Consider the following 12,460-nt stretch of genomic DNA (forward strand, 5'->3'; position numbering starts at 1 on the left):
GGCTCGATCTCACGAACTGTGAGATCGTGACCTGAGCCAAAACCAAGAGTTGGCTGCTTAACTGACTGAGCTACCAGGCACCCCTCGAAGCTATTGAGTTTTAAGCTGGGGATAAATGGATCAGATTTGGTGTGTGTGTCAACAAAGGAAGCCAAGAACTCAATACTGATTGTTAGACTGAGAGAAGGTCTGAGGGTTCCTATGAGTAGGCTCCAGGTCCCTGCATTTTTTGACATTTTCTTTGACTTCTCAGACCAGGTATTAGTTGGCTTTTTTCCTATAAAAGGCCAGATAGTAAATATTTTTAAGTTTGTGGGCCATCTGGTCTCTTTTGGAATTATCCGGCTCTGCTGTTGTAGTTGAAAGCTGCTATAGGCAATACCTAAATGAATGGCTGCATTGCAGTAAAACTTATTTACAAGAATAGGTAGCATGTGCGATTTAGTTCGCTGACCCCTGGCTCAGAGGTTGCTTTGTTTATGATTTCCATGGTCATTATTGAAGTGGTTCAGCAAGGAAGGAAATGCAATCCATGTGGTTGTCCCTGGCCTTGAGCTGCTTATAATCATTATGGGAAGATAAATATATACACTTATGAGGCCATCAACAAACATTACCAGCAAGATGTAATTAGTCACTGAAATGAAGACTAGAAACAGGAAATGTGATGAAGAGCTTGCTCATCTGCTTGGAATCCTAGACGTAGGAGTAATTGTAAAGCCTTCATGGAGGAGGTGGAACTTGACCTATAGCCGCAGACAGAGTTGAATATGATCTTGAAGGTTAGAGTTGAATAGGATCTAGTACAACGTACCTAATTTGACACACATGTGAGGCAAGGTGCAACTGATCTTAAGGCATAACCTGGACAAAAACTCGTCTTCTGTTTTCTAAACCTTAGTGCACATATCCTTTCTTATTCAGGTCTGGTCTTCCCACAGGCTGACAATACTTATATAGTAGATTCATTTTAATAGGGAGTGTGAGTGGGGGGAGGGGCAGGGGAGAGACAGAGAGGGAAAGAGAATCTCAAGCAGGTTCCACACCTGCATGGAGCCTGGCTCCGGGCTCGATCTCACGACCCTGAGATCATGACCCCCGCCAAAATCAGGAGTCGAACACTCAACGGACTGTCCTCCAGCTTTGTAGCTCAGATGGGTTTTTGCCATTGACTTTGGAATTGGAGGAGATATTAGAGGTCCCCCAAGTGCAGTGATTTGCAAACTTGTTTTAGGAGTAATCCTTCCTTCAAATGAGTTCTTACTCGGAGCCCCAGCCCCCTTAGCAAATTGGTAAATCAGAGCTGCTGTGTTTGGGGCAGAAATGGGGAGCTCGGAGCCCTACCTCCTGACCTTGCCATGGCCCACAGGTGCACGCTCCTGGCTTCAGGGGCAGCCTCGAGAACGGTGCTCTCAAGTCTGATATGAAGATGATTGATTTTTTTCTCTCTCCTTCCATAGGTAATTGTTCACCAAATCTAGCTGCTCTGACCTCTCGAATCCATTGCCTTCTTCTCTTTCCATGGCCACCCCCTTAATCCCAGCCACCCCTGACTTTCACTTCGGCTTTCACCTTTTTTCATCCATTCTCCCCCCAGCCACTTTCCCCCTCTACTCTGCTGCCAGTTAACTTTTTTATTCACAAATGTGATTATATGTATCCCCCCCCCATATAAATGCAGAGTGACTTCTCATTGCGTTTTGGATTACGATAAAAATTCAGAGCCTCTCCAAATTTAACTATGGCCACTGTGTTGCATTTGAGGTAGAGCCACCTAAACTTTTTTCGTTCTTGAGCTAAGCTTTATTCTGCTTCAGGTTTTTTTTTTTTTTAAGTTTATTTATTTATTTTGAGAGAGAGAAAGCATGCAAGCAGGGGAAGGGCGGAGAGGGAGGGAGAGAGAATCCCAAGGAGGCTCTGCACTGTCAGCGCAGAGCCCGATGTAGGGCTCGATCCCACAAACCGTGAGGTCATGACCTGAGCCGAAACCAAGAGTCAGATGCTTAACTGACGGGGCCACCCAGGTGCCCCTCTGCTTCAGAATTTTGCTGTGGGGCTCCCTCTGCCTAATCTGCCCTCCCTTCCCCCTGTGCAGAATTAAATTCTGCTTCTCTGTCCTTCGGAACGACTCCAAACACTTCCATAACATCCCTGAGCTAGGAAGCATGTGCTAACCTCCCCTTCACGGGACTCTGTGTTTCTCCTTAGCAGTAATCGCAATTGGAATTAAGTAATACCTGATGTAATTCGTTGTTTCTGTCCACCTTGCTTTAGAAGGTGCACTGCATGGGGCTGGAATGGAGTTCACAGGGCTCCATTGTCAGCCGGTGGCATGGTGCCTCGTATACACATAGTAGGTCTTCACTACACGTTTGTCCAGTGCGTTCAAGATGCCTAGTTCTGCACAAATCTCATTTCTAGCGTTCAGTCCGGGTGAGATGCTGAGGCATCATTGTTAACTCCGTGTGTAGGAGCCAGAATTGCCTCCTGTAACATGAGGTAATTGAAAGGTCCATTTTTAGAGCCCCATTGTCTATAAAGTGGGTTACTTAGTATGATGCAGTTAAAGAGCCCCGAGCTTTGCTTCAGTTAGAAATCTGACAAATTCTAAAGAAACAGAGAACTGAAACATCTACTTAATGAGTGGCGAAGAGCAGGGGTGCAGTGGGATCTGGAAGTGGGTTTTGTGTGCTGCCGCGGGGCGGTGAGGGGGGACCTCTGGTAATTCGGTAGTCAGGGGCTGATGCATCCCTGAGAAGTGTGCACCCTGGGGAGTGAAGTGAAGCTATAGAAGACAAGCTCCAACCCCATGCCTGGACACACACACACACACACACACACACACACACACACACTGCTATTCACCACTATGCTTGTTCTGCAGAGCCACTCTGGAGTAGATGCCTGGCTGACTGTCTAGCCTTGCACAGGTAGGGGCCAGACTCAGAGCCCATACGTTGCACAGCAAGGTGGTGGTTGTCCTGACCACCACTCTCTGGCCAGATCTCCTGTATGTTCTCTGATTTATCTCCTTTACAAAAGTGTAATAACCTGCCATTTGGGTTGTTTATACATCTTTCAAACTTCCAGAACATTGTGTCCATCTAGAAGCGCTTTTGCACTTAGAAGCTACATATAAAGGAACTTGGAGCAACACAGAGCAGGGCCACTTTTGCGACCTCTTGTGTCGGTCCTTAGTGTCAAGGAGATGGGGACAAGATTTGTCCTCATGTGCTTGACAAATGGAACTTGGGCTCCACACGATTGTGATGGGCTTTCTTCCCTCAATCTAATACATCTGCAATGCTCAGAAGAGTGTGGCTGGGCTGATTTTGCAAACAGAAAGACCAAGAAAAGGAAAGAAAGCCAGAAGCAAAAAGGGGATGATAGTAGAGAATTTATCATTATTAAGCATGAGATTCTTTTTCTTCACAGTCCAACCTGCAGTTAAGTTTCTTACCAAGAAAAATCAACCACTAGCTTTTTTGTGTGTGTCTCAGATTAAAGAAACGATGACTAGATTCTCACAAGCTAAAAATTTGTTTTCAGTATTGTTGTTTAACTGGAGGCGGCCCTGGGAGAGAGTAAAGGATGATACTTTTGATTCAATTAGTTAAATTTTGCAGTGGAGGGGAACTGAATCTTGGTTTAAGTTTCAGGGTGCTAAGGAGACAGGAACTCTGATCAATTTTTGAAAAAAATTCTGCTTTTATTCTCCTAGTTATTGGTTCTAATTTAGAAGGAAATTGCCCTGATGGGTATCTGGTAGTTTGAGGCAGCCATTATTTTCTTGACGCTTGACCTTTCTCCATTTTGAGGAGGGCAGTGGGAACTTTCTTGTTGGACCCTCTCAACCTTCATTCATGCAGAAAAGCTCTCTCTTAATATTCATTCTTAAATATTTTTCTCCCCTCTCGGAAGGACCTCAAGATTTAGTGCCACAAATATAATTTACTTTCTCTGAAGTTTTCAGTTTGGAAGCTAATGTAAAATCTAGCTGGGTGAAGTTTCCATCCTGTGAATTAAATTTACATCTGTTGAGTCCCTGCTGGACCCAGCTTTGTGTTTGGACCCCCTAGGTGTCTGTAGGTCCATGCTCCTGCAACTATGGTCTTCAGAGGCTGAGCAGAACAGGATGTACATCGAAAAGCATCGACTCTATTGTTGAAAGCAAATTAAGAATGCCAAGGGCCTGCCTCTGTTTCGCAAATAAAACAAAACCAAAAAATGTTTGGCGTTGCATAGAGAAAAGCTTTGAAAAAATCATGCATTATCAGTTAACCCCTGATAAGAAGTAGCTTAAATAGACGTCGTCATACTTCTCAGTTGCTTTGTCCTGGTACCAAGCAATGGCAACTGAACATTTGGGCCACGAGAAGGAAGACAACTATTCAGGAAGTTAGTTTCTTCTTGCATTAGGACTTTTCACTTCTACACAGCATTTAAAAACAATTTTTTTTTAATTTGAAAAAAAAAAATTAAGTAAGCTCTATGCCCACCGTGGGGGTTGAACTCACGACCTTGAGGTGAAGGGTTGCAAGCTCCACCAACTGAGCCAGCCCAGCGCCCCTGTATAGCATTTTGAATATGAACTACAGAGTGTTTTCATGTTCATATTCTCAGTTGATTTTTTGTAATCGATTTGAGCGGTATCATCAACTTCATGTCACTACAGACAGAAAAAGAAGGCAGTTGAGGCACAGGTCACGCAACAAAACCAAATCAGGCCTCAGGATGGAATCAGAGTCTTGGTCTCTTCCTACTGTGTTAAGAGGCTATGGGACCGGTTGGATCTCTAATGGGAGCGATGGTGGTTGTGGTGTTCTTTTCTTTCTTCTCCTCTGTTCCCATCTAACACCTTCTTGGTTTTTATCCCTTCTCCCTCCCCTTTTATTTCTTTCAGCTTGGATTCCTTAGCACCACCACAGCTCAGCCAGAACAGAAGGCCCCAAATCTCATTGGCAAATACCACCATGTGGACCGTGCCACTGGCCAGGTGCTAACCTGTGACAAATGTCCGGCAGGAACGTATGTGTCCGAGCACTGTACCAACACAAGCCTGCGTGTCTGTAGTAGCTGCCCTGTGGGGACCTTTACCAGGCATGAGAATGGCATAGAGAAATGCCATGACTGTAGTCAGCCATGCCCATGGCCGATGGTTGAGAAATTACCCTGTGCTGCCTTGACTGACCGAGAATGCACTTGCCCACCTGGCATGTTCCAGTTTAATGGTACCTGCACCCCCCATACGGTGTGTCCTGTGGGTTGGGGCGTGCGGAAGAAAGGGACAGAGACCGAGGACGTGCGGTGTAAGCAGTGTGCTCGGGGTACCTTCTCTGATGTGCCTTCTAGTGTGATGAAATGCAAAGCATACACAGACTGTCTGAGTCAGAACCTGGTGGTGATCAAGCCGGGGACCAAGGAAGCAGACAACGTCTGTGGCACACTTTCGTCCTCCAGCACGACCTCACCTTCCCCTGGCACAGCCATCTTTTCATACCCGGAGCACATGGAATCCCATGAAGTCCCTTCCTCCACCTATATTCCCAAAGGTAACTTAACCTCATGAGTTACTTATTTGAAAAAGGCTTCGAGGCCGGTGGAACTACCGAAAATGGGCTTGTACGGAGGATGTTTTCTCCATTTTGTATATTCCAAAGTCACCCTTTGAGGAAGGGGCCTCCATTTCGTGGCTAATTTAATCTGGCTTCTTTGCATGTATTGGAAACATTTAGACTCAGGTTTTCTGTTGGGGGGGGGGATCAAATATCTAAAAACTAGGTCACATCGAGTTTAAAAATAAGAACGAGAGAAATAAAGATAGTGTGTGGCCTTATGTAAGTCACTTCTTCAGGCCTTGGTTTCAAACTTGTTAAATACATGATGTTCAAGGTTCCATCCAGACTCAGTTTTCCAACATGGAATCAATCCTGGATAGACACAGCCAGAAGGAAAGAAGGAGGGATAAGGGGAGAAAATACCATGATGCCTGGAAGGGAAGGATGAATATTAGAAACAAGTTGGGGCATAAAAGGAGAAAGAAAGAAGTTTCAGGAAACAAGCACATTTGTAGCATGTTGAACATAACTGGCATTCACATTTGGAAAATAGTAAGTTTAATTTTTTTTCTTTAAAAAAAGTTTTTTAATGTTTATTTTTGAGAGAGAGCCACTGGGGGAGGGGCAGAGAGAGAGGGAGACAGAGAATTTGAAGCAGGTTCCACACCGTCAGCACAAAGCCTGACATGGGGCTTGAACCCACAAACTGTGAGGTCATGACCTGAGCCAAAGTCAGACGCTCAACCGACTGAGCCACCCAGGTGCGCCTATAAGTTTAATTTTTCCAATTATTTTAACTTTATGCCCTTCATCAAGTATCTTAGTTGTTAGGATTTGGACGTCAGGCAGAATATAAAATTTATTATTTATTTCCAAGTCCTTTTTGATTAATTTTCATGAGATGATAGCCAACTTGAGTTGTGCTTTCTAGCATACTCTTTGTGTGTGATTACACTGGACCTTCATGATAACTCTGTAAGGAGGGCCTTCTCACAACCGCCATTTTGAAATGAAGAAATGGGCTCAAAGAGCTCAAATGAACTGTCCAGGTTTTCTCAGTGAAGGCAGTCTAGGTCCTGTCTCTTGGGACTCGAAATCCCTGGCTCTCACACCAGGAGTATGTGCAAGCTTCTCTGAAAGAAGTCCACTAAGCTGCCCAAAATTTACTAATCTATTAATAGCCGATGCTAAGTCCTGCTTTGTTTTATTCACTGACATTTCTCACCAAAGCTTTCCCTGGTTGGATTTGGAACTGAGTTTGAGCTCTTTTTCCCTACCTTAGTTATAGTCTCAATTTTACCATTGGATCCTGAAATGGTCAAGAGGAGGAGGAGTAAAGGAATTAGATTAGTTTTGTGAATAATCAGCTCAATTAAGAGTTGACTAGAACCCTGAACATTCATGGGTCTGCTCTGAACGTGAAGTGTAGGAGAAGCTGCCCTGAAGCTCAGATGTTGGGTCCCTGAGGATGCTGTTGGTTTTGCCATGAGGAAGTGAGTTTAGCTGTTAGGTTTAGTTTTTACCTTCCACGTAAAAGTGCCGTTAGAGTCCTTACGAAAACGTGCAGTATAAATTACTCTTAAGCTCCAACAGTTCACATCTTGCGTTATCTGGCCTGGTTTGAAGATGAACAGGAAGAGGAGGAATATACAGATCCCCAAATATAGAAAAGCTCTCCCCCCCTCCTTTTTTCTAGGCATGAACTCAACAGAATCCAGCTCTTCTGCCTCTGTTAGACCAAAGGTACCGAGTGGCATCCAGGAAGGGACAGTCCCCAACAACACAAGCTCAGCGAGGGGTGAGGAAGGCGTGAACCAGACCTTCCCAAACCTCCAGGTAGTCAACCACCAGCAAGGCCCCCACCACAGACACATCCTGAAGCTGCTGCCATCCATGGAGGCCACTGGGGGGGAGAAGTCCAGCACGCCCATCAAAGGCCTCAAGAGGGGTCACCCCAGACAGAATTTACACAAGCATTTTGACATCAATGAACATTTGCCCTGGATGATTGTGCTTTTCCTGCTGCTGGTGCTTGTGGTGATAGTGGTATGCAGTATCCGGAAAAGCTCAAGGACTCTGAAAAAGGGGCCCCGGCAGGATCCGAGCGCCATTGTGGAAAAGGCAGGGCTGAAGAAATCCATGACCCCAACCCAGAACCGGGAGAAGTGGATCTACTACTGCAATGGCCATGGTGAGCCTTCTTTTCTCCTTGCTCACAGATCCCCATGCCTGTCCTTTCTTAGTCCTTGCTGCCTGAAGGAGTGGGAAATGCAAAGTTTCTGGAAGCTGCTGTATACCATGTGCTGTTGGATCTAGCTGTGCTATGAAAAATGAGGTGGTCCGCATTTGACGTAATACATTCACAGACAATAACCACTCTGCCCTTTTTCTCCCCGGCACATTTAAAGGAGAATGTTGACAAATCAGAGACCTGAGAATGACCCTTAGGGACTTTGTTCAACCGTGTCATTTAACAAGCGGGGAGATAGAGTTCAGGGAAGTTTGGCTGTGTCCTTGACCCAGGCTGGTTGTTTGTTCAGCCCAGATGGGACTGACTCCGTATCTCCTGACTGTTAGGTCCCTTGCTTCTACAATACGAGGCTGCTGGAAAAATAGAGGGCGAAAAACCCATCTTGTCTTCATTAAGTTTGCCTTTTTGAATCTGAACCTTGTTTTTAGATTCCTGTCACTTTCTCACAAGTGCTTTTCCCCCTCCTTGTGTTTTGAGGATCCCATTTCTATCAGGAGGCTAGGAAAGTCTTTTAGATTATAGACACCCAAAGCTTACTCTACTGGTTATCATCCGAAGCTGGACCCTGTGTCTTCTACCGAGTGGTCAGTGTGTGCTGATACAGGCTAGAATATTTCAGTTTTTCCTTTTTTCGAAAGCTAAAAACAGCTAACAGGACGTGTCCCAGCAGCTAAGTTTGATGTGACGAGTGCAGTTTTTAACTTGTGGTAGTAACTTCCCTTTCTTTGAATCCTCGGGGGCTCAATCCAGTGGGATCACAACCTGAGCCGAAATCAAGAGTCAGACGCTCAACTGACTGAGCCACCCGGGCACCACTGTGTTGAGTCTTAAAAATGTTTATGCCCTTTGCCCCAGTAATTCAGTTTTTGTGAATCTCTCATAAGGGCATAAATTGGAAATAGTAAAAAAAAGATTTGAGCCCCAAGACCTTAAACTTTTAACTCAGCATGTTGTGTAATAAATAAAAACTAAAAATAATCGAAGGCCTAGTTTTAGGGAAATGAATAAGTAAATTATGGCATATCCATGTAGTGGAATACAGTGTTGACATTGACGATTTAATGAGGTGTTGTTCTTTTTACCCGCGCCATAGGGAAATGTTTATACTAGCTTAAAAGAAAAACAACAAAGCCAACCCAGGCTACACACTTTACACAATATAATCCTGGTTCTCTTAAAATGTTGGGAAAAGACTGAAAAGAAATACGCCAGAATAAAAATAATGTTTCTTCCAGTTTGGTGGGGTATAGTGGAATTTTTGAGTGCTGTTTTCCCCTTCTTTATTAGTTGTCTGTTCTTTTCCCCAAATTTTCTATAATAAGCTCGTGCAATTTTTATAATCAGAAATTTAGGGAAAGTTAAAAAAAAAAAACCCAAAACTCATTTTGCTTCCTTTTGCTAGTCTGAGTGAAAATCAGACTGGGGGGAACATCCTGTTTGGGATAGAGCCTGCATAGATTTGAATAAGATGTCTCTTTGCAGGCAACCCAGCTGGGGAAGGAAGGCTTCAATTAATTCTCCCCTCCTTCTTCATAAAACGTAGTTTTATTTGGACATAATTTCAGACTTATGGAAATATTGGCCATAGTACAAAGAATACCGATATACCTGTGCCCAGATCGACTGGTGGTTAACTTTTGTCCTTTTGCTCTATTATTTGCTCTTTTTATATAAAATTACATACAGACTTTGTGTTGTGACATGCGTAATGACACAGATGAGTTTGTTACATATAGCATAATGTTATATAATGTATATAAAATAGTGTTACATAATACGTAGTGTATATATGCAGACTGTCCCTGACTTAATGATGGTTCAACTTCAGGTGTTTTGACATTACGACGTTGCCAAAGTGATATATATATACATTCGCTCCAAATTGTACTTCAGATTGTGAATTCTGGTCTTTCTGGGCCAGTGATGTGCAGAATGATACTCTGTCATGATGCTGGGTGACAGGCATCTCTCAGCCACGCGGTCACGGGGGTGCCCAACCAATACACTTATAACCCTGATGTACCCAAATAACCATTCTGGTTTTCACTTTCAGTACAGTATGCAGTAAATTACACGAGGTACTCAACACTTTATTATAAACTAGGCTTTGTGTGAGATGATTTTGCCCAACTGTATGCTAATGTAAGTGTTCCAAGTATGTCTAAGGTAGGCTAAGCTTAGCCGTGATGTTTGATAGGTGAGGTGTATTTTTCTCTTAATTGAGAATGATGAGTTAGGTGTATTACATGCATTTTCAACTTAGTGTATTAAATGATACTTTCAACCTGCGATGGGTTTATCAGGATGTTACCCCATCACAAGTTAAGGAAGACCTATATACATACGTACATGCATACAATAATTTTTCTGAGTCATTTCATGGCCCTTTAAGCCTAGGTACGTTAGTATACATTTCTTAACAGTAAGGATAGTCTCTATATTTTTTTAAATTTTTTAAATTAAGTTTTTAAATGTTTATTTTTGAGAGAGAGAGAGAGACAGAGTGCGAGCAGGGGAGGGGCAGAGAGAGGGAGACACAGAATCGGAAGCGGTCTCCAGGCTCTGAGCTGTCAGCACAGAGCCCGCCGTGGGGCTCGAACCCACAAAGGGTGAGATCGTGACCTGAGCTGAAGTTGGACGCTTAACTGACTGAGCCACCCAGACGCCCCAAGGATACTCTCTTTAAAAAACGTAGTCATTTTCAAACTTAATAAATTTAACATGGATACAGTATTTTTTTTTATTTTATTTTATTTATTTATTTTTTTAACGTTATCAAGAGCTCCTGGGTTTATTTATTTTTTTGGCTACAGTATTTTAATTCACTGCCCATATTCCAGTGTTGTCAGTTGACCCAGTAAAGCCCTCGATGGATAGCGTACCTTTTTCCTCTGGTCCAGGATCGGTCTAGGATCAGCTATTTCATTGAATTGCCCTTTAAATGGCCAGTCAGGACACTTGTTCTGATATATCTAATTAGGAGAACACGAGCAAAGAACATCTTGCTGGATTCCGTAAGTGTCCGGAACCCTCCTCCTACTTTATTAAAAAAGTGACTCCATTCCTGTAGTAGTCGCACTTACAGATTAGATCTCGGTCATAGCTGTCAGAATTCTTGAGAACACTGCGAGTTGAAGAAGTAAAACTGGTTCGGCGGTAGAAAGCAGCTTAATTCAGTGACCTTTAGGCATTCTTAGGACCACCTTGTGTCCCGTGCCCTTGTGTCCCATGCCTGTGTCCTTGAAACAATCTCCTGTCTCGTAAAAAAGAATGGAAGTGCCAAGTCAAATAAAACCATAACTCCTGCGTTCAAATCAGTACCTCGGGATTATGCTTTTCCAGCTAAATCACAGTAGTCTTATTCGGGTACAATGATCTCTTCCCGTATTTAAACTTTTCCCCCAGGTTTTTGCATTGCAATGTTTATATTGCAAAAAGTGTGAAGACCTAAGGAAGGTCTCTTCTTTCCAAATTGCTATTCTCAAAGGTGCAACCAGGTAAAATCCCATTACAAAGCGAGGTTCTGTTTAATAACCGTCTCAGGGGCTCAGAGAGGCCTCTAGAAACAATACCTTGTTGATCTGATTGCAGTGAGTTCTGGGCAGCAGATAATCCTGTATAATAAGATCTTTTTGTGATCCTCACCCATTTCACACTGAGTTGTTCATGAGGATGAGAGGGGATAAAATCACCTAGCCCTGGGGCATGCTCTATAAGAGATCATGTACATGTAGGACGTCACTTATCTCTCCCTACCTTAGCAACCCTGGCTGTGATCCTGAGTGCCTCATAGACCTTCAGCACTCTGACGCGGGGCCATTGGTTCCCATCCATTTTCCCAACAGGAGTCTCTCCTTTATTTGGCCCCACTCACCCCTCTTTACCTACTATGGACTTAGGTTAGGGGTTTTAAAGTTGAATTCCTGCAAACTGCAATCCTGCGTTCATGGGATCCTAGTGTTGGAAACACCAGATGAGACGTTATATGGCCAAGAGGATCGAAGACCGAAGGTGCTGTGGTACTTGTATACTTCCTTTTTGAAGTCATAGCAATTTTATGTCTGGTTGATTGGGTCTGGACTGTGGTTTCCTGTAATGCATCTATTGCAGCAACAGAAGTAGAAGTCCCTTCAGAATTTTAAAAAAGTTTATTTATTTATTTTGAGAGAGAGAGAGAGAACACGCACGTGGGAGCGGGAGGGGGAGAGAGGCAGAGAGAGAGGGAGAGAGAGAGAATCCCAAAAAGCAGTTCACCATCAGTGCAGAGCCTGATGTGGGGCACAGTCTCACGAGCCATGAGATCATGACCCAAGTTGAAATCAAGAGTAGGCTGCTTAACGGACTCAACCACCCAGACGCCCCAGAAGTTTTATACATAAAAATCTATGTCACTCTTTATTACTGCGTCATGAGTGTCCTCAAGATGTATGTCTGTTGTTAATGGTCCATTTGTCATCGTTTTGTCACTTTTAACAACGTTCCTTCTTTCTGTAGTATAACCCCAACATAATGGGTCAATGGTGGGACCAAAATGTTCCATTTAATTTAAAATGAAGAGAGGTGTGGGTTCACATTCATTGGGAGGTCACATGGGAAACAGTAGTTTTTGTTTGATCTGCCTTGTCACAAAAAGCACGAAAGCAAAGATAGT

At 43.6% G+C, this 12,460-nt stretch overlaps 1 protein-coding gene across 1 annotated transcript in view; it reads left to right on the forward strand.

Annotated features, from left to right (window-relative positions):
* Positions 1-12,460, forward strand: part of TNFRSF21 (TNF receptor superfamily member 21) — a 71,942-nt gene that overhangs the window by 14,269 nt on the left and 45,213 nt on the right. Inside the window, exons 2-3 of the mRNA XM_027057605.2 lie at positions 4,904-5,552; positions 7,255-7,749. Of these exons, the coding sequence (XP_026913406.1) occupies positions 4,904-5,552; positions 7,255-7,749 (1,144 nt within the window). The remainder of the gene's footprint in view (positions 1-4,903; positions 5,553-7,254; positions 7,750-12,460) is intronic.

The sequence above is a fragment of the Acinonyx jubatus genome, chromosome B2, assembly GCF_027475565.1.
Source record: "Acinonyx jubatus isolate Ajub_Pintada_27869175 chromosome B2, VMU_Ajub_asm_v1.0, whole genome shotgun sequence".
NCBI classification, from domain to species: domain Eukaryota; kingdom Metazoa; phylum Chordata; class Mammalia; order Carnivora; family Felidae; genus Acinonyx; species Acinonyx jubatus.